At 39.3% G+C, this 17,745-nt stretch overlaps 1 protein-coding gene across 3 annotated transcripts in view; it reads left to right on the forward strand.

The window, feature by feature from the left end:
* MKLN1 (muskelin 1) overlaps nucleotides 1-17,745 on the forward strand; it is a 102,412-nt gene that overhangs the window by 24,382 nt on the left and 60,285 nt on the right. For 2 of the 3 annotated variants that reach the window (XM_052680725.1, XM_052680724.1), the window contains exons 4-6: nucleotides 835-923; nucleotides 6,655-6,764; nucleotides 10,564-10,756. In XM_052680725.1, the coding sequence (XP_052536685.1) occupies nucleotides 835-923; nucleotides 6,655-6,764; nucleotides 10,564-10,756 (392 nt within the window). The remainder of the gene's footprint in view (nucleotides 1-834; nucleotides 924-6,654; nucleotides 6,765-10,563; nucleotides 10,757-17,745) is intronic. The other variant, XM_052680726.1, reaches the window with a different exon arrangement.

Genomic DNA, 17,745 nt, shown 5'->3' on the forward strand with positions numbered 1-17,745 from the left:
TTGTGAGCTTCTGGGAAATTGCTAATGTAAATTTGCAAGGGCCTTTTAAGGTCTCTTCTTTCAGAAATGGGAATGATTTAAATATCTAGGAGCACAAGATGAGTAGCAAGAACTAATCTATTTTTGGAGGCCTACAGAAGGAAACTCCACCTCCAGGGAATATGTTGGTGTACGTCATCTTTAGTCAAGTAAATTAGCCATGGAGAAACATGGGACATTCTTTGCAGGTGTCCTTCTAGCCACATTTCTCCCTATCCCTCCCCCCTCTTTAGGTAGACCAGTCTTGCAATTTAGCTTTATTGCTGCTGGAATTTTCTAGGGAAGAGATTTTTAGTAGTGTAGTAGTTACTGATATCTAGTGTTGTTTCTCTTGTACCAAAGTTTAATTAAAATCTGTATTTTGGGACCTGTAGCTGCATCTTCAGTACAAATGAACCTATGATTTTTGATAAGTTATACTAAATAGTTTTTATAAAGTGTTGCTCATAAATGGATCACAAAACACTTGAGCAGTGTGATAATTCTGGGAGCTGGGTTGTCTCCATCTCGAACAGAAAAGTGCAATTCAAATTGCTTGCTGAAGTCGCAGGGTCACTAGTGCACGCAAGCAGCATTGATCTGCTGTCAGTTCCACCCCCAAAACCACTAACCAGTGCTGCCTCCCAGGGAGATAAGATGGTGGATAGCAGTCCAGGCATTGGTCCAGCATGCATACTTATGATTTATAGTAATATGAAACAAGCATCGCATTTCAGGCATGACCTAGATTGCATTTGTTAGCTAGTTCTAAAATACAAGGTAAGATTTAGTAACCTTATTTATTTTTTCCCACAGTGGCTTAAAGAATGATTATAACAAAGAAACATTCACCTTGAAGCATAAAATTGATGAGCAGATGTTCCCCTGTCGATTCATTAAGATAGGTAAATGCATTTTTTCGGCATTCTGAGTAGAAAATAATCTCTTAGTCTTGTGCCAGTCTTGGCACTGGTGACTCCATTGTACTAGGAAAAGCATCCAAAGTAGCTGTTCCATTTCATGATCTTTTAGGCTGGTTTGGAACACAGTGAAGTCCTGTTACTAAGAAATAATAGCTACATAACATAAATCCTAGGGACTGAAAGCAAAATGCTGTAATTTTCAGAAATGCAGTTGTTGAGCCAACTAATTGCTGGAGAAGCTGCTTACTGTCCTACTATAAATTGCTATGTAGAGCTTAAAAAGACAATCATTAAGCTAAATACAAGTAAAAGTTCCTGTATTGACAGCTGTAGAACTTGGAAAAGTTTCTTTTTTTTTTTTTCCCCAAACTCATTCAACATAAAGCAACAGCAGAAGCCTTTGTTTTGTTGTTGTCGTCTTGCTGCTCTAATCTTGAAGTCTCACTTCTGCCTAAAGATGCTGTCCAGGAGCAAGGAGGAGTTATGCTATGTGATTTTTATAATAGTTTCTCTGGAGAAGCTTGCTAAAGGAGAGGGTATGTGTGCAAATGATGTCTCGTTACTGTGACTTTTGATGGGGGCAGGGCTATTTTTTTTCTTTCTTCATACGTGAGAGTGTCTTAGAGTTGCCATTATTTATACTGGTTGGATATAATGCATTAATTTAGAGCCTTTCACCTTTATTCACCTTTACACAGGTAAGCAGGTTTATCTTCCCCTTCCTACCTGCCAAGACAGTAAAAGCATTACTGGTTTTATGCTGTTGAAGGTGAAAGACCGAGGAGGTGGCTGCTGAAAAATGGGATGAGATCCTTATTGACTAGCTTAGGAGCTCAAGAGTGTTTTCAAGTGTTACGTAGTTCCTTTGCCAGGACTTTGGTGATAGCTGCTCCCTTGGGGCCCTTTGCTGGTGCCTTCACAGCTTTCTGAATCACTTCTCATGTTGATCTGAGAAAGTGAAAGCATCAGTTTAGGAACTGAGTGATCATTTGTATGCTGTAAATCAGAGTGTTTCCCATTTTTAGAAATGTGGAGAAATTAGTTGGTTGGTTTTGTTTTGTTTTGGGTTTTTTTGGCTACTTCTTTTGGAAGCATCTGACATCCACTTGGCTTTAGGAAACCTGAAGTGGAGTAAGGAAATAGTTTAAGGCTGACAATGTCACAAAAGTTAAATTGATTTTTAACACTTACTGAAGCTTTTTGGACAGTGTTATAAATGCATATATATATATTTAATGGCTTACAAACAGCAAATAGTTACCAGAGATCTAAAAGGGTGAATAGAACAAATCCTAGCTACTGCTCTGGATGTTTAAATTGTATTCCTGCAGAATATATTCTACTTGAATGTTAAGAAGCATAGCACTGTACTGGAATTTGTTAGGAAAGTGCTGATGAATTCTACTACCAAGACTCTACTCTGACTGACATGAGATACATTAGAGGTGGCTTGTTTTGTTGAAATGGCTTCCTTGCATAGCAATAAGTATCCAGTGTTGCAAAAAGGCATGTTTCATTGTCACTTGCTCTCCAGTTATTGTTTGAGATTAATTTTCCTTTTTAGCTATATGAATATCCTTTCATTTCTTGAAGCATCTTCTGTGAAGAAATTCCTGTGCTAGCTCAAAAATTGAAATGATCTCTGGACTAACACCTATTAATTTCTAGTTGCTGCTAGCGTCATTTTCTTTATAAAGCTGTCTGTTTTTTTCTGCTGTGAAACAACTGTAAAATGATGTTACGAAATTCTGTTATTTTTCAGGTTCACAGCGTGAATATGTTTTCAGTTTGTTAGAGTTTCCAAGCTGCTAGCCAAAGTAACTCAAAATTCGAAATACCGTGCTGTGTTCCTTGTCACGCTGCCAGTAAACACAAGGCCAAAATCTGCCCTTTTGGACTTGTAGAGAAGGACACTTCAGAAGTTTTTGTTATCAGTGAAGCTTGCGTGTTTGGAGAAGGCGTTATTTAATTCAGCAGTCACTTGCATAAGGCATTTGCTTTATAATTCTGAAGATAGCCAGGTTTGTACACAGCTACCAACAGCACAACAGTGAGGGTCATTTATTTTTTTAGGGGGAAAGAGGAGAAATATGGCATGAGTGTATCTGTGAGATGCTGGAGAAGAACTTCCTAAAACTTCCGTTGCCCGTATTTCAGACTGGTAGGAAGCAGAAGAAATGAATTCCTTCTCAATTTGTGTCAAGAAGAGACATGTGCTTCTTTCAGTTTAATTAGTTCGACTTCAGTTCCTTAACACTGAAATGCCCAGCTGTGGGCTTCTGACCTACTTGACAAGTAATTTCTCTGTTTCATGTAGCACCTCGTTAAAGAGCTTAGGAAAGGGAAGGAAGATATTTATCTGGAAAAAATAGTGAGGAAGAAGCTTCTTAATATACGTGAACTTTCTGACTTTTTGTTTATTTTCCTTTTTTTGTGGTTTCTCCAGACAGATTTTTTTTGCTCTTGAAAGCAGAAGGTGTTGTAAAGAATGATTGCTGTGAAAGAGTTGGAAGACGTGCGGGATGTAATTCTTATGCCAGTTTGTTACTAGCATGGGATTTACTAAACTGAGGTTTTTGTGCATTAGAAATGAGCAGTGCTTTCTTGACGGATGTTTCCTACATGAATTCTATAGACTACATCTGTACCTGCGTGTTTTAAACATACGTTGTTTGTGTGACTGCTGCTTGTGGATGAGACACAGAAATCAGATTAGGACATGTCATCTAAATGATTGTACTGCTTAGCATCTAATGTTTTCTGTAGTGTATAGGATGGCAATCTTTGTCAAGGCGTAACTTGCAATTATTGATAAATATCCCCTAAAATCGTTCTTGTGCAGATAAAAACCTGCTGAAGTGACCTAAATACATACCTTCTGCTTCTGTTAAAGAGGTATTGATTTTTATTTTATTACTATTTTTTCCTCTCTGCGGGGCTCCTCTCGCTGTGTGGTGATGGTTCAGCTGGTCTGAACAGTTGTTTGCATTTCAGGGTGGATTGCTGTAGTACACACAGCCAAAAAAACCGAGCTGAGGTAGCTTTATGGCAAAAATTGAAGAAATATTCTAATGTTAGGCTTCAGGTTCATCAGCTTTGGTGGAAACATTTTTCTATTTCAATGGAGTATGTGTTTGTTTGTATAGGAGGAGGAAAAAAGCAATATGGAAAAGAGAAGGCAGAGTAAGTTGTGGTTCCTGCAAATACATTGTGGGATAGGATCAGTAAGGCTGGGAAAGACCGCTGAGGTTATGTAGTCCAACCACTGACTCATCACCACAGTGCCCAGTAACCCGCAAGGTGACCTCTTTGCCAGGAGTAGATTAATCTGAAGTTCTGCTTTGTGTTGTTTCCTAATATTGTCGAGTAACTTAAACGATCAGACTCGGTTTTCTATGCCCGTTTTATGCTAGGAAGCGTTTGTTCTGTGTTCCTTGTGCATTTTCACTTATGTGTCTTACTTAAACTTTGAATATAGCATGGAAGTCTTGTTGTTCGAATCAGTTTTTGTGGGGATCAGAACAGTGAGCAGGACTGCTGAAAGCTCTGAGTTAAATGAGGAGGGGTGTCAGTAAGCTGATTGTTTTGCATTTCTTTTGATTGATAGCTACATAGCATCCTTACGTACATTGCTGTTCTTATTTAGGACTGTAGTTGGCTACCGAGGTGGGAGGGTGAATTGTTGATTGTACCAGAAGAAGCTGATTTAAGTTCTGAGAGCTACTAAAAAGAAATATAGAGGTGGACTCCTGGTTTTTCATATTTTTTATTTTTCCTGGAAGGAAGTGGCAAAGCTGTAATATTTAAGTTTGGTTTTTCACCTCGTTAACTCAACCTTAAGAAACCGGCCTCAAGCTCACCATTGGGAGATTCATGGTCTCAATCCATTTGAGTTGGTCTGTGGCTTGGTTCAGTGTTTCAGCTGAAGAAACCGATCAACAGATTTTGATTCTTTATAGCTGAATGAATACCAAATTTAGTTTCAGTTTGGCCTGTGTGTTCAGTTCAGAGGACAAATAAGAGGTTTTACCCTATGGTCATCTGTCAGTCTGTCATCTTAATATGAGGAATGCCTGGATTGTTCACTATCTCTAGCATTTGGAAGTTTGTTGCCCTCCCAGGCAACGTGACAAAGCAATCACATAGTGACTGTCGATGCCTTCTTGTGTTTCTGTGCAGGGAGTGTAGTATCTTTTCATGTAGAACACACATCAGTTATTTCATCAGTTCTCATAGTCTCTCTGGTAACAACTTTGAGCTTACTGATATGTTTGAATTTAAAAGTAGTAGGGTTTTATGATATTAAGATAAGAACATCTGGCTTACCCTTTTCTCTACACCAAAGAAGCTTATTGGGCAGAGTTTTCGTTGGGAATTGCTCTGAGATCCTCCCACTTGTGATGTTGAACAATCAAGTAGAAATAAACTATTTGGGATGATTTCAAAATCATGAAGAATTACATACTCAGAGTATCTTAGAGTCTTTTCTAAAAATCTGTTCTCCTGATGACTGTTCCCAGAAGCTGTTTTAAGTCCTTAGCAGTAGGTTTGTAGGAACAGCTTTTAAAATTAAGAGTACCATGCATTTGAACGTAGGCTCTGTGCCCAAATATATTGGGGAAAATAATGGATTTAACTTTGAGGTACAATGAAGCAACTAAGAATCTTTAACAGTAGCAACTCTAGAATGGATTTTGGGTTTCGCTTTCTCAGTGAGTATGTCAGCATACCCCTAGTTCAAGCAGTTAGTAATCTCATGGTACTTCCTAGTGGTTTGAAAGACAACTAGCAATTACTCTGTGGGAGGGATAGTTTCTATGGAAGGAAGTAGTGGACTCTGTGCTGTTGCTGGTAATGAATCATTCATCTCTAAATGCTGTCTTTCCTGTTTATCAGTTATGGTCAAATAAAAAGGATGCGGGAAAGGAAACCACTTGATTTCACTGAAAGTTTAAGTGTTCACATAAAAACTTTTTGGGAGTTGGAATTGTTCTGAAGCAAAACCAACTCTTAATCAACAGGCTAAGTTTGATAGGTCAATGCAAGAAGGTAGATGTTACAGCAGAGTGGTAGAGGAGCCTTAAGTGAGACGCTGCAGTGTGTTTCACACTTAGTATGCTTGTCCCGATACCCAAATAAAACAGTATTGGTTAAAAAAAGCTGCATATGTTTAAGCTGTTTTTTGTTTGTTTTTTTTTTTCAAAAGAAGAAAAATTAGATGCAGCTTTTAAATTGGAAACTGACAGTTTTTCCTCCCTCTGTCCTCCACAACTTACAGACGTTACTAATTTTGTAAAATTCAAAATACGTGAGCTTCTTGTCTTCACCGTTAGGGAGAATAATTGCTGCTGACAAAAGTAGAAATAAATGCACTGTGAGAAGCAAACAGCGTCTCTAGTGTCCATTCAAAGCTTTTTGCCTCCTAGTTGTTCAAAATGATAGCATTTTTGCTCTTTTACTTAAAGCAAGCTTCTGCTTTGTAATGATCTGTGTTAATGTTGTTTAGCACGGGTTGCTTTAAATGACAGCTTTAACATGGTGTGATAATTTGGCCTAAACTTTCTTAAACTAAGTCTTCTATAAAGTCATAAATACTGAATTTTATTTAACTTTCAGAAGTGTACTGTTTATGTAGTACTATGTGTAGCCTGTTAGGACTTGTGTAATGTTTGGTATTTATGTGTCCTTTTTCTCCTTTTCCTTTCTTCTCCAGTTCCACTGTTATCCTGGGGACCTAGCTTCAATTTTAGTATCTGGTATGTTGAACTTAATGGCATTGATGATCCGGATGTGGTCCAACCGTGCCTCAACTGGTACAGCAAGGTAGGCCTGCATTTTAGGTGCCTGTTTGCTTGAGGATTTGTCATTTCAGAATCTCGTGAAGCTTCTCTTACTGGAATTATGTGACCTTTTCATTCCTTGAATATCAGCTTTTGAAACAACAAACACACATAGATAAAACTGAAACCACGTGGCTGACTTTGACTTTGAGTCTTTTTGTATCTGTAGCTTTTTATAAAAGAAAACAACAAAAACCTGCTAGGTAGCATCACAAGAAAAACTAAAAGGAATGTGGAGTCAAAAGGGGACAATGTGATTAAATTCATGTTTGCATTGGAAACGAAAGAAGTCTTAAAGATTCCGCTTCTGTCTCTGCTTCCCTTTTGATTAGTCTTTCTTTTACCATGCAGTTAAGCTCTTCTGCAGAGCTATATGCGAGTCTGGAGGCATCTGGGTTAACTATGTAGCTTTTGTTACAGGGTATGGGTTCGTTTAAAGAGAATCCTCCTTAGTGTCTTAACTTGCTGCAGATCTTTGCACTTCTCATGTTTCCCTCCTAATATCTTCTGCTGAATATTCTGAAATTGAGGGGAGCTGACACTGCTGGACTATGAGATGATTTATGCCATTTGTCACTTTGGACAGAAAGTTCAATGGTTTCTAAATGTTATTTGTATAAGCTGTACGTAATTGAGTACAGCAAGTGTTCTGTGGGAGAATGAATTGAAAACCAGAATTTATTTTAGCGCTATTTTTACTGCATGTAAGATCTCAGTAATACCGTGTGAATTTCGTGAATTGTTCCAGAAGAAATTCTTCCCAGTTGAATAAGACTGAGCAGCAGAGCATCATATCTCTGCTTCCAAAATGAAGTCAAAAAGGAGATAGGCAAAAAGGAGAAGGCTGTTGATGGTAATATTCGGACTCCTTCCCCACTGTATGGTGCTGCCAGTTGCATTAGAGCTGGTAGTACGACCACGAGGTTTCTTTACTAATTTGTAAATATTTGCAGCAACATCACAGGCTTCTTTCTGGATGATTTCAGAGCAGTACTAACAGTCACAGGAGAAGCTGTAGCTGCTTTAATTGTAAAGTGTTATTTTGGTCATTAGGCTGCTAATTTCTGATGTTTGGTTAATAGAAGCTGCTGATGGTTTCCTGTGTTTCTTTCTCCTAACTCTGCACATGATGGTCTCTGGCATTTTTTACTAGTTGCAATTATGAGGTTATGATTTTTCTTTCAAATCTTTTTTTTTTTGGTCAAGAACAGTCTGATGTTGACATCCGTTTTGTTATGTCTTATCCCATGGAATCTACACTTCTCATGGTCTGCATGTATGTAGTTACAGCTTTTTCAAGGAGTGCCAGCATTGTTCTTCTAAAGCTTAGAGCCCTAAAGCAACAAGACAGAGACTTAGTCATGACTGTTTGGATCAATTGCCAAATTTTTGGTGATCATTGTGTGTCAGTGTTCTCTTCTCCCACGGTCTGCTGTTACCAAAGCATGTAGGAGGATATAAGCTGACCCTTATGTGGGGAAGGGCAGCAAAGTTATCTGTTTTCTCCATTTGAGGCAGTGCAGGTATTATCTTGCATATTCTTGAAAGTCTGAAGGATTTGGAAATTTAATAATTGTTCTCTATTGCCTGAGACATCAGACAAGAAGGTTCTCCATGAAGTTGCCCGTCCTTTTTGTACTGTGTGCTTCAACCAATAAAATCTTCCTTTTCCTAGGGGAATAGGATTAGGTGTGACACATAATAACTGGATGGAAAAAAAAAAAAAAAGTAGGCTTTCTCAGTTGGCTCTTCACTCCTTTTTCCTTATTGTTTAGCTTACCTGACAGCTTTCTGCAGGCCTTACCGTGTCAGTTTTACTGAAGAGTAAGCATACTTTGGGATTTAAAAGTAGCAGTTTATGGATGGCTTTCATTTTTGTTTTTCATAATGAACAATGTAAAATATTTTTAATTGTAACTGTATATTTCACAGCGTTAACATCTTAGTGTCATGCTCTAGTTACGTTTTTAACCAAAGTAATTATTTACAGATTCAGATCAAAGCCATTCTTTGATTTGTGATCTTTTTAAGCTTGCATGAAGCATGTGAAGAGGAGCCTTTTATATACTTTTTAGACTCATTTTTTTGCGTAAAATATTTTTATACTTAGCTTCTGTAGTACTACTGTGGTGTCAATCAAGTACCAACTTCTATATTAAATCAAGTGGCCAACTGCCAGTAGTCAATCCATGTTTTATAAGCCAGGTTCATTGATCATGAGATGCTCAGTAGCAGTACACAAAGTCTATACTTTTAGTCTAATGGCCAAGTTACAGGAGTTGAAGATGCAGAAGTTTGTTGTTGGAGTCATACATCTGTCCTTTTGCTTGCTATCCCTTGGAGCAACAAATAATGTAGGGTGGTGATGAATGCAAGTGAGCATTTGCTTAAAGTCAGTGTCTTAAGTATCTCTTTAAAAAAAAAAAAAAGTAGATAAATCCAGCTGTGCTCCAAAGCTGTGTTTTAGTTTTAATACTCCTTTGTCAGTGGCCTTGGCCTTTCTCGTGTGGGCTGGGAACTGATTTTCTAAAAATGCATAGTTCTGCTTATTTGCAGCTGTATAATACTGATGGATTAAGAACTAAAAATATAGCACATGGCCGTGCTTCTTCTTAGCTGTGTTTCAGTTGTAGATTCTTGCTATATTGCTGTTATTTCAGAAGCCCTAATTTGTTCTGAATGTTGGTGTAAGTTTCCAGGCTTTCAGAAAGATTCTGTTAATTTCAATTTCATACAAAGAACTTTGAGCAATGGCAGCAGTTTAACAATAAAACCTCTTCTTTTATTCTGATCGCTCTTAGAGATGCTTAAGTTGGATTTGTTTTTTACCACACTAAATGATGTGTTAAAGATGAAAATCAAGAATTACATATTTTTAATGCGTTAGAGCTTGGGTTTGAGGGATATACATAAAATAAGTTGTTCTGGATGTCTGAGCTACTTATAAACATACAAATCTGTGTCACGCATATTGTTAGCAGCTTTGAATATGCAGTGGATGACTTGGTACGTTAACTGCGTGAGCTGTAGTTCTTAAATAGAATTTACAATTTCCTCATATTTCTGTACCTTTATTTTTGATGCAGTGTGGGTTTCCCTAGCCTTTCTCACTCTCCCACAGTTGAGTGGGACACGGACAGCTTTGGCTAATCTGTAGTATGAAGGCAGGGGTTCTGCTTTAAGACTTGTGGGGAATATTTTGAAGGTAAAATTCTGGCATGCGTGTAAATACTTGCAGTCGTTGATCTGAAATCCTTGCAAACTTGCAGGATTTGTGGTTAGCCGTCCGTTCTGCTTTTGCATTGCAGGAGCGGTGGTCATTACAAGTATTTATATTCTAATGTTTTTTTTCCTTCTGCTTCTAGAAAAACTGTGACCTACTTACTCTTCTAAATTATTTTGTTACATAAGAGTCATACAATCAAATTATGTAACGCTGATAGCGACGGCTTTTTCCTGCCCTGTATGCTGTGTAGGCCTGAAACAGCAGGACCAAGCAGAAGGGGGGGAAGTAATGGTCACTTTGGAGATCTAGGACACTGCAGTCTCTTCTCGTGCACCTGTTAAATTGCATCCATGATATGAACCTGTGTAATTTCTATACTGTTGAAAAGTAAATGTCTGCGCAACTTCTAATGTCTATGATGGTGTTCCTCATCATCTCATAAGCAAGTTACGTGCAGTGCGTAAGAACCATCTCCAGACTGATTCATAGGTAGATGCCAACAGTTCTAGTAAAAACAAAATCTGCATGTCTCATAGATTTTCTTGTGTTCCAGTAGTACCGTGAACAGGAAGCCATTCGCCTTTGCCTAAAGCATTTTCGTCAGCACAACTACACTGAGGCTTTTGAGTCGCTGCAGAAGAAAACCAGGATTGCTCTGGAGCATCCTATGTTGACAGACCTGCATGACAAACTAGTGTTGAAGGGAGACTTCGATTCTTGCGAAGAACTGATAGAAAAAGCTGTGAATGGTAAGACTCAGAGGTGGGTGGGGATATTAAAAACGAAACAAAAAAACATTGAAGTGTTCATGCTTTCAGTATGAATGTACGTAACAGGAGATCTGTCTATTCCATGTGCTGTTTCACAGTGTGGTGTCCTATCAAGTTCTGGATTTTATATGCATGATGAAAGCCAAAAATTAATTGAAAGTGAAATAACTTATCACAACTACATTTGGAGCCTCTCTTTCCCTTGATGACAAATTGATGAATTTAAAATCAGTAAACATAGGTTCTTCATGCAAGTGGATGGCAAACTGGAGGTGGACATAGCTATCAGAAGTAAACTGGAGTTACGAGCATAGAAAAGCAGCAAGGGAAACAGAAGCGTAGAACTTATGTTCTCAGTAATGATCTTTATCATGATTTCTGGTTAGGACTTACCAGTTGGTGGGTATTTCAGCAGAACTTCAGCTGTATTTGAGAATGCTTTCTTTGTGAAGAAAGTACTCCCTGGAGGATGTCTTAAGAGAAGTCATAATGATTGGAAGCAGAGGCTGTCTTCACTTACCGGTTTCTTTGTAACTACTATTAATTTTTTACTTGGAACCTTTCAACTTAGAAGCAGTGTGTGTAAACAGCTTTCATCTCCTAAGATGGAGGAGATTTACTTTCTGTTGACAGAATGGGATACAAGAATTGAGCTTTTGCAGTGAAGTGTGTCTCCAAAGATCTGTGCAGTGGTTTTGGATTGCAATTTGATGAACAGAGGTACTCTTGCCTGTGGATGTTGTGCTTTTTGACTATGTGCAATTGCTATTTCATGGGAAACCTGCACTGGCATAAGAGATCCTTGTGTCTGTGGAGTTTGAGACTAAGTGGGCCAATGTAATGGGTGTCTGGCGCCAAAGGTTTGTGTTGGTGGTTTTGTTTTTGTTTTGTTTTAAATTCTGGGCAAATCAATCATTTTGAAATATCTCTTAGAATAAATAGCAGCATACATGATTGATCACCTCTTTCTTGGTAAAAGCACTGAAGTTGCAAGTGGTTCTTAGGATGTGATAGAAATGATAGATTTAAAATCAGCATCACAATGCTTTCATGAGGAAGCTGTTCAATAGAGCACAGTTTTAGGGAGTTTACTGCAACAGGCTGTCAAATGGCTTTCTGTGAGTTTTGACAGAAGACTTCTGAACTATATAAGCAGAACAGCTCGACTCTGCTGTTGCTGAGCTCCCTGAGCAGCTGCAAGCATTGAGCCTGAGAAAAGCCTGTGTTCGTCCTTGTCCTCCTGAGATGCAGAAGTGTTGTTGGCTTGGAAGGGAGTGTAAACAGCTTCCTGCAATGTAGAGGCATTCTTCAACTGGCAGCTTTGTGCTGAATCTAAGACCACGTGAGAGTTGTAGGAGGAAAGAGCAGTGGGGGGGCTGTGTCTGGCTCTTGCTCTGGTGTTGCAGTGTTACTCCAAGAAGGGAATGTCAGAGGGAGCTTATGAGCCCACCAAACTGAGGCAGTGGGATGCTGTATGCTGATGGTTGTGATCATGCCAAGGGATCAGTCTGTTGCCTTGGCTGTGGCTTCATCTCATCAATGCTTAGAGGCTTTCCTCTTTCCATCTCATTGCAGACTGTAGTAGAAGTTACTTCTTGAATGGAATTTCACTAGAGATCTAGAATGTGCTGAATAAGGTCCCTCAAAAACTGACCTTTTTCCCCACAGGCACTAATGAATTGAATGTTTGTGGCTTTGTTTTGCCCTGCTGCATATTAATTCTTCTCACCACATAATGCGTAGCATACTGAATTTATTGCATCCAGCAGTTTTCCCCCAAGACTACAATTGAGGAGGTGCTTCTAGGCCTCCCCAGTATACCGAGAGCAAAATTGCTGTCTGTAGTGCTCAACTTCACCAGGTGTGGAAGTATGGACAAAAGACTTCCCTGGTAGAAAATTCCAAGTCTGGTATTGTACTGACAGATGGACAATTTGATGTGAATAATCCTCTTTCCCTTGTTCCTGTAATCGTGTCCTTTTTTAGAGGCTGGAGAACTTTGCATTTCTTAAGCAACCTAGAAAAATAGTGTGGTTTGTTTTATCACTCCTTTTTTTTGTTGTTTTGTTCCAGCAAGTACAGAAACAAATATTTATAGCAACACACTATGGGTAGCTTAGCAGGAGAGTCTCCAAGCAGCAGAGTGAAGTTTCCTTACTGTTTCTGAGGGACAGAATAATATGCATGGGTGTGTTTATATTTCTTCCTTTTAATCTAGCACCTAGCTAGTTGAAGTTAAATGTCAGTGTATGCATCTCCCATTGCTCTGTTGCTTATCCTTAATGATTTTGCTTGCCTTTGAATTAACCTGCCTTCCCCCTTCCCTTCTGCATTTCTTTTTGCTGTCTTCAGCTTTTGTACCCATTTAAAGCTCCCAGCACCCTTCAGCGTGAAGTGATATCTGTCTCAAGACACTGAGGCTGCATCCCATATTTTCTGTAAGCTGGCAGAACTTGAACTGGGTCAATCCCTGCTCAGGACAGTATGTGCCCTCGCCCCTTGCTTGGTGGCACTTGGTGCTCGTGTTGCCACGCGGTAAGCCAGGTCAGGGAACTGATTCAGCTGCAGTGGGGGGACTTAAAAGGGCAGGAACTGAAAACTTGAAACTGCTGCTGAAGGAGCTTGTCCATGGTTATATCAGTTGATTGTCATAAGGCAAGTAGCTGAACACACTTGGTATCTCACAGCTGGGTCTTTCCCTTTCTAGCTAGGATGGGAATAGATGTTTTCAGTCTTCACCACTTTCTCCTACAGTATCAGCTCCCTGTGGTCCTCCACAGTTATCTATCCTTGCTTTGTTCTCGATGTCTCTGAAGTGCTTCTGTTTGAAAAAGGCTTGTTTGCACCCAGCGCCTCACTTTCTTGGTAGCTTGGTTGTGCAGTCTCCTAGCTTGCTACAGAAGGTATGGGTTTTGTAACTGAGCTCTCCACTGCATTTTCTTGTGAAATAGATGCAGATTAACTTCAGTTCTGTGTATTATAAGTTAGTGTAGTTGAAGTGTAGAGTTAATTGAGATACACGGATTCTTAAATTATCCCTGTTACGGAACAGTTTGCTCTTTGAACAGACTGGACATGAATATTTGAACTGCTGACCTCTTGCCGATCTGAGAGTTCGTAGCCTTAAAGGAACCAACAAAGTGCAGTGAGGTTGGCAGTGATACTGCTTGCTCCATGCAGCCTAAGATTTGATTTGTAGGGGCTAATGTTTGCAGCGATAGGTGTTTAAAAAGTGAAATGTGATACATCTTTTGTAGGCTATTTCCATAGGCTTAGTCATGTAGAAAAAGAGTAGGTGGTCAAGAATTAGTGCTAGCAGAGCTAAACTCTCATTCTTTTGCATTGCTAATGGTGAACGCTGTCTTCCACCTCACATCACCAGATGATTTCTTTTGAGAGCTCAGTGGCAGGCAGCCACACTTTTCCCGCAGATTCTTTTGACTTGTGCATTAGACTTAGAAAATGGGCAAATGGAAACTCTGGCAGCTGTCTGACTTCCGCTCAGAAATAAAAGGTTCCTTAAATCTCAGCTGGTTCACAGACTTGGTTCAAATGCTTCACATTTGGATTCATTCCTATAGCTTTCAACCAGCCTATACTGAAGAAAAAAATCTGCTTAGTATTCCTACAGAGAGCATGAGGAGTGCAAATTACTTGGTGAACTGGTTGCAACTACTGGAGGCATAGAAGGCTGCTTGAAATGGATTGAAGATCTGCTAGGTCTGCTGCATATTAGTATTCCAGGGACTCATTTGTTCCTTCTGGCAAGTCTCCTATCTGTACGCAGTACACTGTCTGTCTGCTTACACATGGGCCCCATACAATGAATAAGATGGTGATTTACAGCCTGAAGGCTCAAATGTCTCTCAAAACTTGGGGTGTACAGGAACATCTGTATTCTTCTGGAAGCTGTTGACAAACACCACTTAATTTTAGCTTCAAATACTTTGGAGTTCATGTTAGAGAAATTTTAGGCTGGTTTGCTGCTCTGTGTTATACTGGGATAGATGGAGGAGAGGAGCTTGCTAGGGATTCAAGGCCTATGGTAAGTAGATCACAGAATTGTGGAATCCTAGGGGTTGGAAGGAACCTCTGGAGCTAATCAGGTCCCACCCCCTTTACAGTAGGCTGCAGATGGTGTGGTATGATGTACAGTGGTATGATTTCTGTAGAAGCAGGTATCTTGTAGGAGAGCTAACCTTGCATCCTGATTGTTTTCTCTTATTAAGAGGAAAGTAAGAGGATGTCACAGTTTTGAGGCTTGAAAATTCATGCTTTCTTGTTGCTTTCACATCTTAAAGAAATTATATGGTGGCTGGATTCTTGTCTGATCTCATCTTTTTCTGCTTCAGATTTTGTTTGGAAGCATTTTCTGACTATAAAAACTTTATGATTTTATTTTACGAAGAAAAACATCTGAAACTGTAGAACCCCCAACAAAACAAATCCCCAAACTCCAGGAGTCCTGGACAAAATGTTGCTTTGAAGTTTTTCATGCCATTAATAGTGAAGTGAGTAGATTTCACTGTTTCCAGCTAGATGTGCGTGTTGCCTAAAATTAAGCTTAGTACAATTTTCACTTGTTTCTGATCAGCTTCACAAAGTTAAATATTTTGGTCTACAGTGTTTGTTTTAATCTCTTCTGGGTAATGTGTAATTGATGGACAAAATAAAGCCTTCAGTTACCAGATGAAATGCACTAGGTTTAACTATTGTGAAGTTCATGTTGTTACATCCAAAATGCGTCACAACTTGTTGCAAAGTGTTTGTAAATAGTACAAAATAAAAGTACCATCTTTGGCTGCAGTGCTACAGAGTAAACACGGACATTGAGATGAGGGACCACAGGGCCTAAGGAAACTACTTCTGTTAAAGGTTTACACTTCACACTTTTTCTACAGTGAGCTTGAAATTTATTTTAAACTACTGATTCATTGGAAACAGCTGACAAACTGGAGGAGTTTGAACAAGGAGGCCTGGATCTGATCTTCAGTGCCTTGCAGAAACTTTAGAGACTTTTTGGTCAGCAGCTCTATTCTGGCTCGAGACACAAGGAGTGTGCTAGAAGTCTGGCATCAGATACAGAATCCACCTAGAAATCCTTTTTTTTTTTTTTCCTCCTCTTCTCCCTGTGGTGTCAGACAGGTGGTGATTCAGCTCCCAAAACAAGCTGCTTCTGGTTTGCGGTACAAGTAGAATGAATGTGGAACTGCTCCCAGCAGAAAGAAACATTTCTGGGAAGCGAGCTGGAGCATTTCCAAACCAATGTCCCATGGAAGACAAGAAGCATTATTAAAAGAGGCTGAAAGCACAGTAGGGGAGAAGTATCATATCTTGACAAGTGCAGCCTGTGGGTGTTGAGCATGGGAGAGAGGTTAAATCACCCTTTCGGATCATATGTGGTGTAATTCATCCTCTTGAGCTATTTATGTCCAATTATCTATTGGCTGCCATAGGGATAAATACAGTTTTGTCTTTGGACTTAAAGACTGGAAAATGATAACCAGGAGGCTGAATTTCTATCTAGGCTCGTGGCTAGTAAAATCTGACTCAGTATGGAATTGCTTACAGTGCATACATTTGTTCTGTTGGCTTTTCTGAGTCGGAATTCATGAAATCTCAAGGCTCTTGTGTTTTATTCCACCTTTATTAATGCTGAAGAAATCTGAGTAACAGTCCCGGTCTTAAAACTGAAACAAGCCATTCTACATATACTGAGCAAACTTCTGATTTTCCTCAATTGCCTAATACTAGGAGAGCTCATGTTCTTGACTGTAAGGCAGGTGAGAGTAAAATCTGCCCTGCTTTAACAGAGTAGTAAGTCTGAAAAACTTGCAGAACAGAGTTGAAGAAAGTTGAAAGCAGTTTTGTGTTTTAAGACCAAATTCAGTACCTTTTAGGAACTCTTGAGTGCCTTTAGTTTTCTATTAGGTGGTTTCTAAAAAGAGTATTCATATTCTCCCAGGAAGTCCTTGCTGGCTTGAGTTTTAATTAAAACTGGATTTCAGTCATGACAAAGTACAGGATGCCAGGAAATGCTCTAAAATGTCCTCTAAATGTTGTGTCACGCTTACCAAAGATTCTTACCTTTTTTGTAACTAAATAGGTACATGCACAGTAAAGAATGATCTTTTTTTTTCCCTCTGTGCCCACCAAGGGATTTGTATAAATAAATGGAGGCATTGACAAAAGTTACGTTCTTACCTCAAAGCCACAATTACTGGGGTTGGAAGAACTGAAAAGTGTTACATAGAACTTGGTAATTTCATTTTTCCTTTCACTGCTGAGGAATGTAAAAGTGATTCCTGAGCTAGTTGGCTAGGTCTGATTCTAGTGAAGAGCAAAGCTGTTAGGAACACGATGAAGGATTTCTGAACGCATCCTACCCTTGACCGAGCAGCCTATGTGCAATGTTCTCTTTATTATAAAGCCATGTAAATCTGTCATTGGACTTCTGAGTCTGCTCATGTTAGTAGTTATAGTAGTAGCGGTGTAAAACTGGCTGTCTGAACTCATTTTTTTTTTTTCTAGTACTGTATAAATGGAGTACAAATGCTTGTAATAAATCTGTCTATAGATGGTGAGGTAATGGGTGGGATAGAGGCAGGTGGGTGTTAAGGGAAGCAACGGTCAGGAGACTGGCCACTAGCAGTCTAGTAGTTTGAGATGCATGCAGAAAGTTAGGGAGTTTTTCTTAATGAAGTCATTTGAAGACTGGTACAAGTTTATCTCAGTGCTTGCTAAGCTCTTCTCTTTGGAAGAAGAGTTTAAAAAATAAAATATTTGTCCAGTAAACTAATGACACGTGTAGAACACAATTAGGATCTGACCTCTTGATGCGAAGCAAATTACATCTGGTAAGTGTATAGAGGGAAGGAAGACTGCCCATGGAATGTGGCTAGAGTGCTGCAAGTTACTGCTTCTTACAGAAATGCTGCAGTTGGCATATCTGGCCAGTGACCTCATGT

This window comes from Tympanuchus pallidicinctus, unplaced genomic scaffold (genome assembly GCF_026119805.1).
Source record: "Tympanuchus pallidicinctus isolate F22 unplaced genomic scaffold, pur_lepc_1.0 scaffold19, whole genome shotgun sequence".
Taxonomy (NCBI): Eukaryota; Metazoa; Chordata; class Aves; order Galliformes; family Phasianidae; genus Tympanuchus; species Tympanuchus pallidicinctus.